At 39.7% G+C, this 18,592-nt stretch overlaps 1 protein-coding gene across 1 annotated transcript in view; it reads right to left on the bottom strand.

Moving 5' to 3' along the window:
* Positions 1-18,592, bottom strand: part of ZNF827 (zinc finger protein 827) — a gene marked incomplete at both ends in the record, with an annotated part of 111,464 nt that overhangs the window by 25,338 nt on the left and 67,534 nt on the right. Inside the window, 3 exons of the mRNA XM_080638951.1 lie at positions 9,524-9,627; positions 14,090-14,147; positions 14,903-15,151. Coding sequence (XP_080495077.1) covers positions 9,524-9,627; positions 14,090-14,147; positions 14,903-15,151 — 411 coding nt within the window. The remainder of the gene's footprint in view (positions 1-9,523; positions 9,628-14,089; positions 14,148-14,902; positions 15,152-18,592) is intronic.

Here is an 18,592-nt window from a genome sequence, read left to right as displayed (position 1 = left end):
TTTTCCCTGTAGCAGTGCACTGTATTGGAGGGGGAAAGTTACCCTGTGTAAAAGCAGCCCATAACAAAAAGAGGATCACAGATTTTCAGATAGATGTCAAGTGCCTCTCAAGACAGCCATTAGACATGGACCTGAAGGCGCATCTTTCTGTTTGTCTATTTTAATTAACACCTTTCATCTTGAAGGTCCTGTAAATAACTGGCAAAGTAATTAGTGCAGTGACTTCACAAGGAAAAGAAGTGAACTCTGTATGCCCATAGCAATTCATTCTAAGTCCTGCTATTTAGCATGTGCTGTATTGAGAGAGGGACTGGCCAATTCACCAGGAGTTTTGTGTGTTCCTCAGAATGATCTGATTGCATTCTCCTTAGTTGCTGTGGGAATAGCCAAAATTTCTCAACTGATGGTTGAGAAAAATTAAAACATGTACAACAATGCTGCACATTTCACTTGTCCTGTTTAGCCTAAGAATGCACTGTGCATGTTTCAGCAAGAGGCAATTTGCTGATTTGAAATGGTCTGCTCTGCATAATAGTATTTTCAGTTCTGAAAGGGACTTTGTTATGAAGACTGCGTGCCCATGCTCAGGACGGGCAATCTCTATTACTGTACCGCAGATCTACAGTGCACATGCAGTACCTGCAAACTGTTTGGCAGCAGACCCAGAAAAAGCTGCAGAGGAAATATAATGCTGTAATCAGTTGCAGCCTTATTGGTTATGATCCCATTAAATGAACCAGAAATTTGGAACCCTCTGCTCGATGTCTGTAGTGCAAAGTGGTTGTCAAGGCAGCTGGGTGCACAGCAAGAGAATGCTGCACCCGGGCATATGATCATGGGAATCTGAAGACAGGATGCGAGAGATAAAAGCCCTGCCAGAGCCAGAACCACTGTCACATTCAGTTTAGCACTGAATTATGTTGAACAAATTCTGCAAAATCTGTCTTGCTTTGGAGAACTATGCCAAGCATGGCTCACTTCTATAGCAGCCCAACTATCTCACCTTCCTAGAATCACTCTCCACAGCTTGCCAGCTGTCTGTCTTTTGCTATCAGACTTCAGAGCGCAACCACGACAGCTGGCAGACCCATGTCTTCCAAAGAGTGCAAAGACAGAGTGCACACCAGTCAATGTGTACCCAAAAGACATTCTTTTTGTGTGAAGAATAAAAGTAAAATGCATGTTGGAGATAAGGAATTAAAATCATTACTCAAATCAATCTCCCAACTCTGTCACAAAAATCTTCCTACTATCTATGAAGCTGCCATGCAAGTTGGATTTGTCAGAGGGATCTCCCCACTATTTTTTTTCATGCATCTGCATGAATTTTTACAAAAACATACACATGCATACACATATACAAAAGGAGAATATCTGGTTGAGTCTTACCCCAGACAGGTACTGGAACAGGGATGGAATAAAATCAGTGCTTTGGAGGACTGAGAGAACCAGACTTTGCAAGGCTTAGTGAATACCTACCATTGTGTTCTGCAGGCATCTACTGCCCACACTGCTTTCAACAAGCACATTTCACAGAAATACAGATAGAAATGAACAACAGGACCAAGGGCCAGTCCTTTCCACCCTGCCAGGAATGCAATAGGGGTCAGACATTCTCCTCATCAAGAAACTGAAGGGGATATCTAATGTCCTGAGTAGGCAGAGCTCATAACTCAGACCAAAACTGAAAGCAAATAAAATGACCATAAGCACTAATAATGGGATAAAGGAGGGGGAAAAATGTGCTACATAATTCACGTGCACATGCACTCCCTCTGCAACTATACTGGCAATAAAAATTGCTGTTCCATCACGTCACAGGGATGGAAACTGCTGCGAGGATCTTGAAATACTCTTTTAGACTTTCAAAGCAGTCTGAAGTCTGGTAAATATTAAGGGATTGGAGCATCTGTCATACAAGAGAGCCTGAGAGAGCCAGGACTGTTAAGCTTGGAGAAGAAGAGGCTTTGTGGGATCTTTCCATTCTGTATAAATACCTGCTGGGGGAGAATAAGAGGCAGTAGTCAGGGTCTTCACAGTGATGCCCAGTGGAGAGGAGGAATGGCACAAATTAAAACACAGGGAATTCCATTTAAACATAAGAACGCACTCCTTTTACTGCAACTGTGGTCAAAGATTGGCACAGGCTGCCCAGAGAGTGCCCATAGTCTCCATCCTGTGGTTCTCTTAAAAATAATAATCCACAGGTTCTGTTGTCCTGAATTAATTGTGCTCTTACACCCTCTATTTCCTTTACCAATTCCAGCATTTAGGACTGTGAAGGGAGCCTTCCTAAAGTAAACAGAGGATTACCCACAATGTGAAGTTAGATGCTTTTTGGCAGATGTAAGCTAAGAAACCATAAGGAGGTGTGAATTGTTCTAATTCACTCCATGGGTACACAGCTGGGAAGCTATACAAAGGCAATTTAAATGCCACCATTTCATCGCTGTTCATTTTTGCAGAAATCCTCAGGGCTTGTGCCTTTCATAGTCCCCTAAGACCTGAGGACATTTTCCAGGGTGACAGAAGTGCCAACAGTTTCCTTGTCGTTGTTTAAGCCCAGCCGGTAACTCAGAACCACACAGCCGCTTGCTCACACCCCCCTTCCGCACCCCTCCTCCGAGAGAGATGGGGAGGAGAATGGAAAGAATGTAACTCCCACGGGTTGGGATAAGAACAGTCCAGTAACTAAGGTATAACACAAATCACTGCTGCTACCACTAATAATAATAATGATAAGGGAAATAACAAGTGGAAAGAACATGAAACTAAAAGGGGAAAAGGAAAAGGAAACAATAAACACAAGTGATGCACAACACAATTGTTCAACACCCTCTGACTGATACCCAGCTCAACTCAACCAGCCATCTGGGCCTTCCTGGTAACTCCCCCCAGTTTATATACTGAGCATGACATGCTGTGGTATGGAATCATGGAATGGTTTGGGTTGGAAGGAACCTTCAAGATCATGTCGTTCCAACACCCCTGCCATGTGCAGTGACACCTTCCACTAGACCAGGTTGCTCAATGCCCCATCCAACCTGGCCTTGAACACGGCCAGGGATGGAGCATTCACCACTTCCTTGGACAACCTGTTCCAGTGCCTCACCATCCTCACAGTAAAGAACTTCTTCCTTATATCCAACCTAAATCTCCTGTTTTAGTACAAATACATTACCCCTTCTCTTATCACTACCGTCCCTGATGAACAGGCCCTCTCCAGCATGTTGTAAGACCCCTTCAGGATACTTCAGATAGTTAACGCTCTAAAGCGGTCATGTACATATGAAATATGAATACCCCTTTGGCTAGTTTGGGTCAGGTGTTCTGTCTCTGCTCCCTCCCAGCTTCTTGTGCCCCTCCTCACCGGCAAAGCATGAGACTTAAAAGTCCTTGATCAGGGTAAGTGCTATTTAGCAACAGCTAAAACGCGGGTGTGTTATCAGCATTGTTCTCAGACTAAAGCTGAAACACAGCACTGCACCAGCTACTAGGAAGGAAAAAAATAACTGTTTTAGCTGAAACCAGGACACCCCTACACAGAAATCAAACCCTCAATGTGTTCCTTCATTTCTGCAGGGAAGTTACAGTGGTCTCAGGGACAATGTAAGCCTGACAGCAGACTCAAAGAGATCAAGACGGAAAGCTCACTGGCAATTTGTGAAGAAATGGAAACTATAGTCAGATCACTCTAACCTCATATACAATTTATTAAAGTCATTACTTTCTTAACTAACCCAGTGATGAACCAAAATTCAGAGCTGGTTGCTGTAGATGGTTGGAGAAGTTTAGTTTGCTGCAGAGCACAGCAGACCAGAACCAAGCACAAATACTGCTGGAAAACAGTATATATGAATGAGCACACCTGCAGGTTGGACCAGAAGATCTCTTGCTATGTACTTTCTAGATGCTTACAGCCACACAAAATTACAACATCAAGATGTACACTGACCTTATAGTGTCTATAAAAAAGTATTAGGAAGACACATGCAAAATACTTCATACTAAAGAATGTGTTATCTGTGCAACATGAACAACTTGATTATTTATCAAGTTCAAGTTAAAACTCCAGCCCCTCAGGAGGTATTTTTCAACTACAGTCACAGAAGAAAGTAAACAAGATTAAGTGTGGTCACAGCCACATCAGTCTCACACAAATGCTGAAATTTCACACGGCCGAAAGATATGGCCTTGCCTTCACTCTGCTCACACCCCAACGTTCCCACAAACTATTAGAAAAATAAGGAGATTAGTTCACTATTTCCCCTGATTTGGTTTACAGTGTGGCCACACAAATGTTAGTGCTGCTGTGTTGGAGAATGTGCAAAGATGAGCAGGCAGATTTTCCCCTTCAAGTATATTAAAGTTACAGTGGAGTTACTGCTTTAGAGAAAGGAGAAGCTGTGAGCATGAACAGTAACAGGAGAAATGTGTGCATCTCCTGAGTAGTCCTGTAGTTCCAAACATATGGGAATCTTTGTTACACGTATTACCTTAGCTCAATAAATATAAATATAGGATAATGCCACTAATTACACCATCAATAAAAATAAAACTGACGGTACCAAAATCCAAAATTTTTGCATATGTTTCCAATTCTCTACTGAGCTAAGTACCATGGTACTGATTCAGTACTGGCCTTTGGGCATTTCCGAAGAGGAAGCATGGCCTATCTGTCATCTTACAGGTCAGTGAAGAGTATGAAGACACAGTGACAGGAGAGGCTCTGATGCGTTTTCAAAAGAGTACTTAAGCATAGAAGCTTTACTGCCTTTATTTCACTGAAATAAGTGACACTGGTAGATTTATCTCTAGCATCAATGGACAAAATTAAAAATGCCAGGGCTATTCATGGACTACAACTCCCCAAAACCTGCATTCTCCAGTTCCAAAAGTCTATTTTAGCCATGTGAAATCCACTTAACACAATAAAAAAGTTTTGCAAGAAGTAGTAAATTTTCACCCCAAAAAATTATTTATTTATTTAATCCTCTACAGATAAGATGGTTTCAATATTCAACACTGTCAATGTAAATGAAGGGGAATACCATAGGTAAATAGGTGAGACAATAATGAAGTATTATTATACTACACACAGATATGCATGGAGAAAAAATATTTCCAAAACCTCATGGCTGGAGTCTTCACCAATATCAGTGAACTGACCAGAAAAGGAATAGTGAGTATTGCTTATCTTGACTTCATGAAGGCAAGTTGGATTTACAGAATGAGTCAGTGAGTTAGTGGAAAACTGTTAAAACACACTGAAGATCAGCTAAAGGTCAGGAACACCAGCATAAGATCAAGTTTTTAATTTATCCAGTCATCTGAACTGAACTATATAGTCTGACATAAAACTAAATTCTACTCTGTCAAAAGAAGAGCCTTATAAAACAGAAGATAAAAATGCCCCTTCAAAGAGTCTGTTTGGAATGAAAATGATAATTTTCTCTCCCTACCTTTTGCTAGGCCAAAAAAATGTCATTTTGCTACTCTTATAGGGGAAAGCTGAAATAATTAATTGAGTTTTGATGTGACTTTGTATTAGGCATGACTTTGATACTACGGTAATTTTTAAGCAAAGTGGGTTTGATCAATATCATTTTATTTTATTTCCTTTTTGAGTAAAAATGAGCTTATTTGGATGGTAACAGTAATACAGAAAAGTGTACTCTAACTACAACTAACTTTGTATGGTTATTAATATACAAAACACCTTAAAAAGGAAAGGAAGTAGTTCTCTAAATCTATCCAATACTTTCAAACTGTGTACTATAGGAAACTACTTTTTTCCCTTCTCAGAACATTCAGAATTCACCACAGATTATCAGGGGGGTACCATAACTTCTGCAGGGCTGTTGAGTCCCTTCCGACAGCTGTTGAAGATTTCACTGTCATTTCCTTGGGTACCAGACTTAAAATCTACTGCATGAGAATCACACCTCCTGCCTGTGATACTGCTGCTGAACAGGATTACAACACCTTTTTCAGGCCAAATCCATGGCTATGTCATTATTTAGTTAGCTGGGGTTTTCTTCTCCAGTAAATGCCCTGATCAGTGCATTGCTCTCACTCACCTTTTAATACATCTTTCAATACATCTTTCCTACTTATTTCATACTCCTTGGGGATCTTATGTACTCAGTGCCTTACAAAGAGTGCTCTTCCTCTTAAATACCTGATGTTGCAATTTTCTTATAAACTGGCTATGAAGAGCAGTGGTGTGAGCTGAGGAGGCCACTAAGCTGAAGACTCAAGGACTGAATTTTGGACAAATTACACTTAAAAATCCTCTTTAATAGCTTCAGCACAAGAAGCCCCAGCGTTGCATTTGTGAAAGCAGTATCAATATACAGAAATTTCAGAGTATTAAAGAATCTTGAGAGCTAGAATAATAAGTGAAACAACTCAGATTACAAGGTCATATGCCTAGAAAGCAGAAACAAGAATTTCTGTTGCATGCTGAAATCATCAGCTGAAATTGTAAAGAAAAACATGCTACTATCTGATTAGCAAATGAACTGAGAGTGATCAGCGTGTTGCAATTACAAAGACTGAGATTAATCAGGAGGGGCATTTCCAATATACATACAGAAGACTGCATGCTGCTGGTATGCAGGTATGGTTCTACCTACTTATATTTGCAGAAATTCATTTCCCTAAACAGGCAGAAAAAGGCTATGATGTCAGTCAGGAAATGGAAACCCTATCATACTAAAAGAGACTAAAAAACATTGGCTGGCTTACCTTTCTGAGAAAGATTAGGAGGGTGTAAAATGGAATATCAGATAGTGAACATCACAAGGGAGAAGAATTATCAAAGCTGAAAGGCAGCACTGGTGAAACAACAACTTGGTGTGAATAAATTCAGGCTGAAAAGAGAGTGGTCCCAGCCTTTGAAAGGGATGAGCTTCAGAAGCAGTGTTCTCATACTTAAACCCACAACAGGTTTAAGATGGAGCTTGATAATGAATGACATTATATAATGTTGTTACCTATTATAGAAAAGAATTGAATTTGACACGAGATATCTTACTCTCCTATGTTTCTGTCACTTTTCCCAGTTCCTCGCAGCTAGGGTGCCAAGAAGTTTGCAGACAGAAAGTTGGCAGGAGTCTGGGGATACAACCACCCATACTGGTGCTCTCTTGGAAAGAAGCACTACATACGTGGGGTTCAACCAAGGCCACCCAAGACGAACTGGCAGCAAAGGCTTCCTCATGCGACCCTGCCTGACTGAGTCAAGTCTGGTTGCAGAAAGCCAGCACTGAGCAGCAGCTCAGGCCCCATGCTTGATCATCAGACTCTGCTAGCTGTGGTGACAGTGGCACAGAGTTGCATTTTTGGATATGAGCACTGCTTAATGAAGGCTCTTGGCCATGAGCAGTAAATCTACTTGGATTTTAGTCGATGACTTGAAGATAACACTGGACTGCAAATTGCCTGTAATTTTCTTATGCCATTCTTTTCTACTTACTATCCTCTTTTAGGGATAAAGTAACCCAAAACAAATCTCAAGTGAAAGCACACATATCATTTGTCCATAGGACACCACATGCACATTTTCACAGTGTTTTCCGTTACATCCCATTGCCATTTACAATGATTTGTTACTGTTTCTATACACTACTTTCTTCAGGAATAAAGTTTCATCTGAGTTATCCATAGCACTACATAGACTATTTCTTCTTGCAAGGCTGAAACTAGTAAGAAATCTACCTATGGGTATTCTGCTGTTCTTTTACATGAATATCACACTTGTAATTGATTAAAAATTTAAACCACATTCCTGGTGCTATTGTGAAGTTACACTTCAGGTCCAAGGATTTATTATTAAGCTGAGAAAAATCAACATATTTTGAATGACAGGGTTGTTCCAAAAATAAGAATAAAATAAAATAAAAATAAAGCAGCAACTGGCATTTCATTTTCAGTATATGTGCCAGTATTAGATATGCTGCATATTAGATATGCTGCTACATATCAGAGTCTTATACTCACAGAGATATATGTATTATATATAATATACAGACCTATCAAGCTAGTACTTATATTCCATCAGACAGATTATGGGGCAGCACAGGCATACAAAACCCAGCTCCTCAGAAGCCATTCTAACACTCCAGGATGTCCTAACCAGCTAGATACTTTATGTCTTTCAAGTGTATGATTAAACACGTCACCAAAACCCAACCACAGTTTTAGTGGCCTCACTTAAAATGAAGTCTTACAGAGAATTAAAATTCATATACATTCATCTTGGTATGATGTAAGAGTATTGCTGCTAGAGGTCATGTCCTCTGAGGTATTGAGCACTGCCTGAGGAGTCTAAGAGTTCTTGTCTTTCATCTGAGTATATGAATATTCCATGTAATGCCAAGGTCAAAAGCCAGGATTGACGTGCTAACCCGGTTTACATTTTAATACTTAAAGCGTCACACGTTATCTGGTTCTCCTCACTCAGAGTTACAAAATCCACTACTTCCTTGCAAAACAGTGGCTCAGGCTAGCTTGAAGACCCTTGTCCTTATGCTACAAATCTTTTTCTTCCTGCTATGCATATTTACCCTTAGACAACATCTAACTCTTACCCTCATCTGCCACTTCACAAGCTGTCAAATGACTATTCAAGCATTAAAAAAAATGAAGGGTCTGTTAAGTTGTAAATTAAGTGACAGTCTATAGCTGAAAATTAGCAATAACATGCCCAAATCTTTATTGATTGCTAAGAAAAGGTGAATAACCCTCCCTACGGCTGGCTGTGTAATTGCTGACCTTTAGAACTGAGAGCAATTAATTTAAGAACAGATAGCAGTGAACTAGCAAAAGACTTATTTTGCAACAGGACAGTAAAGGCACCTATCGAGTTTTTGTATGTGTTCAGCGCCACCTTGAATAGTATTGTTACATACCTTTATTTTCCATTTTAATGCAGAATATAACCCAAGCTACACCTGGACATAAAATGCCTGTCAACTAGTTCAGAAGATCAGTGGAAATGTACCTTCAAATACCGTGACTTTTCAGTATATTTTAAGAACTCCCTATCTTTCCAAAAAGGCTCTACATTACTGTTAAAGGCAGGAATATTGTATTGCCAAGCTCAGCCACTGTGATACATGTACTGCAAATATTTCATCTGTACTCTGAAAGATGGAGGTGGAAATGGCCAGTAACAGGAGAATAACAGATAGTAATCTGACATCAGTCAAGTTCCTTTACATATAGGAGACACAGACACAAAACCTGCTGCCTCTCTTAGTACTGAGTTTAACCTGTTACAGACTCTTGCCGAATTCATGGAAATAGCAGTGTAAAGACTATTAATATAAATGCTTCAGCAATATTTAACCTTTTTCTTTTTATTCTTAATGACAAACACTTACTGTCATGGGGAGATTGTGGCCTTTTGACAAAACAAACTACATTTTAACAGCATTGGTCAGGTGGTGGAGTTTCCAGTCAGAAAATTTTAAAAAGGCATATTGGGTGGAAGTAATGAAAGAAAAAGGTATCTGACCTGGTGCAGATGTCCTTCCATGAAGAGCAGCGTCATTAGGCAGGAGATCTTTTGAGTTGGAGGTGAACGGTGATTGTCTAAATGTGTCTTCAGAAAAGAATGGGCTACAGGAAAAAATAAGATGTCTTTTTGTACACAAAATAGCAGTTAAAGGAAGAAGTAAATATGATTTTTGACCTTAACATCTTAATATTGTAACAAATACCACCTTGTTAAAAGCCCTGTTTCATTTACAGAATTCATGCTGAAAGACATGCAGACTGTGAGGAAAGGTGGGGAGAAGAGGTATGCCTTGGTAAAATTGCATCTCAGAGTGAAAACTGAAGTTGTCCCAAAAGGCTTTTACCTACAATTCAACATCTTAGATTGGCCATATCACAATACAATCTGGATCATTAAAATTAATCCTTCAAAAATTTGTATTCTACTGTTGTATCTGGAGACGGAAATCAGGAAAGATGGAAAATATTATTAGTTAATAACACAGTACATAGTATTTTTTAAAATGAAACTTTCCAATGTGAGGTTAAGATGCTGAATAATTCTTTTGACATAGCATTCCGTGAATGAAATGAACTCCATGAGTTTGATTTTTAAAGCAGGAAACAATTCACATAAGCTAACTGAATGGTTACTTCCTGAAGGGTATTTAGTGCAAAACTTATCAGTTACTTGACTCCAAAAAGTTTTTTTAAATTTTGGTTTTAATGAACAGGCAGTAAAAATTCAATTTCAATCATGAATTGGCATTTCTGTCAGTTTTCTGGTTTCTGCTCAATTAAAGATCCTAACAGAAACAAGAATTCCTTGTTACAGTACAGACAGACATCAGTAAGAGATATATCAAAAAGTTCAAAACGGAAAATGACAGTCTTTCTTGGAAAACTGCTTACTAAGGCAGTGTATTTCATCTGCATGCAAACTACCAGTTTCTTCTAAGCAAAATGAGAACTACATTAAACATCATCTCTCTCATACTGAGAATCTTTAACAAGCTGCTCTATAGTAGGTTATTTTAAAGGTGCAGGAGAGGAGGCCAGCTCATTTCTGCAGCCTGTTCTTATCCAAGAACCTTTTCAGGATAAAGCATGTACTGAGAGGTCTTACAAAGCACTGCACAGTGGATAGTCCAGATTCAGAAAGTACATGCCAGCAGCACCAACCAAGTTGACCCTACCAGCCCAGATACTCAAGGTGTCAATCTAAACAATGATACTTGCATAAATCTTCCCTCTTAAGAGTTTTTCTGCAGAGGGTGAACAAGGTGTTCCCCACTGAGACACCTGTATTCTGTCAGATCTCTTCTGCCGTTGGGAAACTTGTTGATAATTAGTTAACATGATAATGTAACACTTGTCAATCATGTCATCTGCTTTCTCATTAAGTTTGTGGCCATTATTCATTTTGTGCTGTTCCATATGTGACAGTTAGTGGGTATTTCGGTATTTCTACAAAAAGTTGAACATAACCATAAATACAGTCAGCATTAGGTTGTGCTGCAGTGAAGGCGCGAAGCTGCCCCAAACCTGAACAGTTCAGTGTTTGCAGATGGCTGAGCAATGCATAATACTTAAGAAAACAAGTCATCAGGATAAAGCAAAACAGCTCTAGCCCACACATGTCCAAAACTTAACTTTTTCCAAGACTTACGCTCCTGCTCAGGAGTGACATAATATAAAACAGACTGAAGCTGTATAAAAATATGGCATCATTTATTGCAACAATTCTCTCATTGCTTTAATAATGATTTGAAAGAAAAACACCAATAGAATAAAGTTTTATTACTGTTGTAACTCTTCAAAATCTTGTAATCTGCTCAGGTTTCCATGTTGACCTTCCTGCTTCCACCTTAGATTTAGTCACTGGGACACTGCTCATTGCTGGTTCTAAGCAAAATAGATGATGAAGAGCTTACCTATTTCAAGGCTAGGCCATATACCATGAACAGGTTGCTGTTGAAGACTGCATCTTGATGTGTCCTAAGGATTTCCCTCTCTGCCATCAGCCTCTCGTGAATTACATGAACCACCCTTGGATACCTCTTTTTTGCCTTTCTCTAGAATGGCAGCTGAGCCTCTTCAGTGTTGGCCCTATTATTATTTTAATTACAGCAGATACGTCCTCCAATTCTCAGTGCAAAGTATGGAGGGAGGAGCTCCTGCTTCATAGTAAGACATGACATAAATTGTTCTCAGTGTGCAAAGCCCCTTCAGATGAAGATCAAGCTTTAGGATTTTTTTTTCTGGCTGCACTTTTCCAGTTTTATGGTTACACAGTTCTCTAGATGAAAGCAACTTATCTTGGCATCTTATGCTGGCACATTCACTTCAAGATCATTTGCTTCTCCACTTTCTGTCTTCTTGTCACAGATGGCAGGCTCTACCATCTCTCTCAGCCATTGAACTGTGAGGAATCCTTGACAGTTTCAGCTGCTTAAGCAAAGTCATATGCTCGCAAAGTCCAGGAACACTCACAGGAGGAACAGCAACAGATAGCAAAAACTGCTGTGTATCTCGTCTTGCTGAGCTTTGCTGATTTAAGACTCACCAACGACACAGCTTAATCTTTCCGCTCCCCAGATACTCACAGGTGGATAACACTGACCTCACCTTGGCTCTCTGCAGCTGTCAGGTTGTGATTCAACAACTGTGTTTCAAATGCCTTTCTGTCATTACTCCAGATGTAGGTTGTGAGCCAAACTGCACCACCACGTTTTCTTGATGCAGTCTGCGTGCCTCTATCCTCCACTGGCTGCTCCATCACATCCTATTTTTGAGAAGGCATCATACCCTTACCAGTAAAGACTTCCAGCTGTTTGGTTGGTTTTGGATGGGTTTTTTTTGGCAAGGTCTTTCAAGTCAATCTGTTTGAATTGATAGGATTTAGTACCCTGATTCACTTCCCCTTAAGAAGCTCTTCTCATTCACATCTTCTTCTGTCGACAGGTAAGACAAGAAAAGCACCCAGAAGAATTGAACCAGGCACCTGGTATTACATGCTCTGATGGGTTAGCAGCCATTACCAGGACTTCTCAGTAAAACTCAGTGCAAGTTTGACAAGAGCCAACTGTGCTACACTCTGAATAGTTGGCAGCCAGAAGAAGGGGAAGTTATCTTTGAACTGTCCTCAACCTTTCCAGTCTGGATTACCTTTGATAGATACAAAAGTAGCTCTGGATTCTCACACTGGTCCTGCGGGTAATGTCATAAGATACTGAAATCTATTTTCAACTATTTGTCACCCCCTCCCTGCAATGAGCACTGGATAGTTAATGAGTAGCTGGAGAACATATGCATTTATCTCCATCTCTCAGACTCACAGGAAGGCTTTGCAGGCTGCATATCCCACAATTTCCCAAACGAGCAAACATGGGAAGCATTCACAGTAGCCGGAAGTTAAAAGCTCAATTTAATTATCTTTCAACTTGTAACATCAAAAAGTCCCTAATGTACATTTACTGAGCCGGTCAGTTTATAAAAACCGAATTATTTATTTATTGCAGTTAACATGAAATGAATGGGATAGACCCAGGAGTTTAAGAACAATGCAGAAATAATTTCTTCTGCAACTGAAATGCTTTTCAATTTCTGCCCAAAGTTGTCTTAGCAGTGAACATACTGGGAACTTCTGTAGAAAGGGCTGCAGAGGCACAGAAAGTCTTACTCTGTCTTTGAAGGAACTCGTTGTCACTTCAGTGTGCTCAGTCTCAAGCCCATCCACACTGATTAGGGAAATTTTGGGTAGGAAAGAATACTTTCCTACTTTCAGGTAGGAACTCCTGCCAATTCCCGCATACTCCTCACCACGGGCTCCTAAATATTTATCAATTCTAGCTACCACTTATTACATAAGAGCTTTGAATTTTCCCATAGGGACACCTTACTTTGTTGCTCATGTATATATAAACACCACATGCGCTTGTTCCCGGCAACAATACCGTAAAGTGCGTACTTCTTTAACAGCACGTGCTGTAATTGGATCATGTTCTTAATTCCAGGTAATTTCATTCATCATATTAACGTGACTGTAATCTGTAACAAATGTTTCATTAGCATTGTCTTACAGTCTGACTTTTTTAAAACTTCATCTCTGAAAGGCATTGAGATGATAGAAATACTAAAATGAAATTTTATTAAAGAAATCAAGTTTGACAGAATACTGAATCAAAATCACCGCTTCTTACACTGGCCCATGTCTTAAAATCCAGTTGTCAGTCTGTTCTTCCCTCAAGCACTGCATGTACTATGCAGTTTCTTTTAAGTTTCAGTTTTTGTAGAGAAAAAAAAAAAAAAAGAATTCTTAAAATGATGTGTGAATATTTGATCAGAGGAGAACAGCCATTTGGGTCCAAAGGCCCAGATTTTTCATGAGAAAATCCATGAACTATAAGCAATCAGATCCATAAGTGTAATTTTCCAGATAGAAGTTACATGACTCATGAAAATAACTTAACATTTGTAATATCAGGTCGCATTTGCAGGTGACAGACACGTTTGAGTTCACATGGCAAAAAAAAGCAGTGCCATTTACACTATAGCTTTGCAGATAACAACGGACTGTACTTACCTGGTTGTCGTTCTGATGGTGTTATCTTTATTGTGGTTGTGCTCTTTGCTCACCTTTTCTGCAGAGGAACATACATGGGGGTTTGTGATTAGCATATATCGTATTTTCCCTATCAGGTTTTATTCAACAGAACTATGTTAATGCTTTCTGGTAACAGCATAACCCACAGTAATCTGGGGTAAATGGTTACAGCATGATTAGAGAATGGGCATAACTTTATTTAAACTAATACCAGCAAATTTTTTCAGCTTCATAATTCGGTGTCAGTGCTTCATGCAATGTATGCAATAGAAGCATTCATTAAACACAGCACTGATATCATTGCCTGATAATATGATATCATATTATGTATATAATATATGTAGATAATATGATATCATATTATGTAATAGCTGAGGTTCACTTTCTTTGTTAAGAGAAACGGACAGTGCAGCCCCAGGAGCACTGCATGCTGCAGCCACTGGTGCCTATGCCAGCAGTTGCCATCTATAGGCTCTCCTATACTCCAAGGCCTGGATCAACCACTTGTCACAAAATTATTTAATTAGCTTTCAAAAATACAGGAGTTGAACTCCGGCTTTTCTAATTCAGTTCAAATATTGTGAACCTGACCTGCCACAGTGCTCTAGAGCATATGCTAACTATGGGGGACATTTGGCAAGGCTTTTGCATTTCTAATGTGAGGGTAGAAGGGCTCTAATTCCTATTATTTTTCAGCCATAGTAATCTCATGCTTTGATAGCACCTTAATGGTTATACGCAATCTCTTTTTAATGTTTAAGTTCAACTTCCTACTTTTTCCACTGCTTTTACCTGATAACTGGAAGAGCAGCTCGGATGCCATCTTCACTGATATATCTTGGCTGAACAGATTTCTTTCTGGCAGCACACGGCCTTCTGGTGCCTTCTGTATGTGTTCACTAATGTCTCGCCCTAATAAAGTGCTGTAGCCAACATTTTGGCTGGGTTGGCTGGGTGACATTGAAGCCTGCGAATCATGAATGTCAACTTCCATTGGTTCTTCCTTTATCTTTACCATCTGGGTTTCCTTGTAACTCTCAGCTGCAAATATGTATTTAAAAAAATAAACAACCACCACAATTATTTAATTAGGCTACAATTTTTCAGAGTACTCAAAGCAGGAATCACAATTACAACATTATAATTTGTATACCGTAGCACTGCAAATGGTAAGGGCAGCAAGCAGCTGACTGCCACAGTATTCTTTCGGGGGTTATAAATAGAAGCAATCTCTTGAAAATAGTTTTTCAAACTAGAGAGCAGGAAACAGTTGCATATTTGTAAATATGAGAGTTATGTCACTTTCTATGAATAGTGGGTGATCATACACCAGTTAGTGAAGCTTTGTTTTCATTTATTAAATCAAGGTGCAACTACACACTAGCTCTCCAAAGGTGGGCACTGAAGACCTCTTACAAACTCTAAATCACTCATTTGCTCCTCTTCTGCTGTCTCTCTCTTGTATGGAAAATTCCAGACAACGGTGTAAGGAACTGGTTTGTTATATCTGCATATGCTTTCAAGATGAGAGAATTATTCTGGGGCCCACGCTTTTCTGAAGTCTCATTTTGTAACAAGTCTATATATTCCCTCATAGAATCATAGAATAGTTAGGGTTGGAAAGGACCTTAAGATCATCTAGTTCCAACCCCCTGCCATGGGCAGGGACACCTCACACTAAACCACACCACCCAAGGCTTTGTCCATCCTGGCTTTGAACACCACCAGGGATGGAGCATTCACAACCTCCCTGGGCAACCCATTCCAGTGCCTCACCGCCCTCACAGTCAAGAACTTCTTCCTTATATCCAATATATTACGAGATCCAGTAACCCCAATGACCAGTTTCTGTAAGCCCATATCCTTCCCTCCCTGTCTTCCTCTCTGGTGTCCTAGGCTTAGGAAACAAAACCATAGTCTAGAAGCCAGTTTGTAGTTCTATGCTTGAGATTCCTCAGGTGATGCTGAATGCTCTGGTTTGGCTGCAAGGCAAGTGATCATTTTTTCTTCAAAATAAAAATTCTGGAATCTCAAAATCAAGGCTCCAAGATCATTTGCCTCCCACACCCCAAACACCTACACAGACCAGGTCCAGACTTTCTGCTGTTGGTGTGAAAGTTTCAAACACCACCAGAACTTTTGTTTTCAATTACCCAACATTACGACGAATCTCAGCACCAAAACACAGTTTGGTTATCCCTGACAACTAGCTAGTCAGCTTGTTGGTGCCATTTTGTAGTCTTTAGCCAAAACCAAACAAAATCCCTTTAGCACAAAGGCATATGCATTTCACCTAAATGTAAATTGGTGTGTCACCAAGTCCTTTTTCATTCCCCTGGTTTCTCCCTCTCCCCATCTTCCTGTTGTTCTTAAGTGGAGGGAAAAAAAAAATTGAAGGCAGGAGATAAAAGGCACTTGGATATGTTCCAGGGACAATTTACATGAAGCACTTTCAATCTTTCCTTGTGACATTTTTAATCCTTAAACATATAAACAAAGGATAAAAACCTTTATCATCTATGATCCACCAGATGCATTTCAGACTTCAGATATCTTCATAAAGAATTCTCAACTGAAGTCAAGTTAGAAATACAATATAATCCCTTTTTCTCCTGGTAAGCAGATTTTCCTTCCCCCTTTTTTTAAAAAAAATTATTTTTATTTAAAGCTTCCATTAGCCTCTTATTATAAAACCACAGAACACTGTATCTGTATTTGAAAGCATAAAAATAGCATGCTGTGCATTGAAAGTGAACACAGAACAGCAAAGGAACGCATCAGGTAACACTGTCAATCAAAAGCTCAGGTAACTCCGCAAACAAATGAGTTCTTCAGATGTCTGACAGACCGAGCTCTGCACCCAGCTGCCAAATTTAGGTGCAGAGTCAAGCTGACCTTTGCTGCTCTCTCTGCTTTTAAAATATTCTTTCTATTTCTGTTCTTGCTCCACAGTTTAATTCCCTGTCCTGTAAATGCTTTTGTATCAGACAAACTGATCTGACCCCAACTAAGGCAAGAGTCAAGCAATACTGATGACCTTCTCCCCCTTATAATCAGCTAGCACTCCAACTGCCCTAACTAAATTTACATATTTGATCATTTCCTTTGACCTTTATCGTCCCGGCTGTGCCCTTTTGATCTGACAGAATGTCCCTGCCAAAGATGAATCCTGTCATACCCTGATTCCCAAAAGCAAACACACGGAGAAGACTGAAGGAGGGTATTTATGATAATTTGACAAGAGCTAATGAAGGGGAAACACAGTCAGTCTGTCCCATGAGCAGCAATCAGAGGCACACAATCCAGCTGTGTTAGATTTTGTGCTGGCAAAAGACTGTAATTAAGGTTATGCCCATACCCATCTCACCACACAGGCACAGTTAAACTGTAAATTCTTGAAGATTATTTTCCCTTCTGTGCTACAGACAGTGGAATACATTTGTGGAGTAAGGTGATACCCCTTATTTCCTTACTTAGGTATCTCACATGGTCATAGCACAGCTAAAGTTTTTCAAGTCAAGGGCTGGTACATCAAAAGTTCTTCTGGTTCAAATAATTAAAATCATGATAGCTTTGGCTTCTTTCCACTTTTACATTTCTCCTTGAATAAATGGGCTAGGTTAAATAAACTGCAATGTATCAGAATACAATGTTAGCATGCAAGAGTAATTTTCTTCATGTCAGATTTTTATAAAAGTACAGACATCTAATTCCTAGCAAAAAGCAGCATGGGATGAAGACTTAAGCAGCTCTGAAGTATCTAGACCCTTATCTCCTAAACATGGTCTGTTATTCATTCAAAATTAACCTGGATGAAGCTCAGAACAACAGCAAGGCACTGAACGTAGCTCATCTGGCAGAAAATAAACTAAACCACCTAATGTGTGTTTTTCTGCTGTTAACTTTGTGAAACTGAAAAAGCTTAACAAAATGAGACAAAATTACTGCATACATGGATGTACTATCAAGCCACAGAAATGCTGTTTCTTTACAGAGCAATATGACTTTTAATCAGCTGGTCTATAGAAGCCTCAATGAACTTCATCATATTCACATTGACTGAGACAATTTTCTGCATCAGATATGAAAAATGCAGTATTGGACAGGCTTGTTCCAGGAAGAAAGTAATTTCTTCCACAGTTTCAGGTTCTCTGGCATTCACAAGTGCAAGGAATTGCAAAGTAGTGGCACCTGCTAAAAAAGCCAAACAAAACAGAAACAGAACGATACTTGGACGACCTAAAAGCTCGGGGTACAGCATTCACTCCTGATGGCCTGACGCTCTTATCTGAAGAAGGTGTAGCAATAAGAGTATCTCTGAAATTTAGTGTTAACAATGCCTCTCTGCAGGCTAGAACAGAGACTGACAGGTTTTAGAAAGAGCTTAGTCAAGCTATGTCTCAGAAAGCTGGGACTACCACAATTCAACGCAAGTTGTGCACAAGTCTGCAATGTGCCCTTGTGGCAACCAAGGCCAACCAT

The sequence above is a fragment of the Psittacula echo genome (assembly GCF_963264785.1).
Source record: "Psittacula echo genome assembly, chromosome: 1".
Taxonomy (NCBI): Eukaryota; Metazoa; Chordata; class Aves; order Psittaciformes; family Psittacidae; genus Psittacula; species Psittacula echo.
This window is presented reverse-complemented; position numbering and strand designations above follow the sequence as displayed.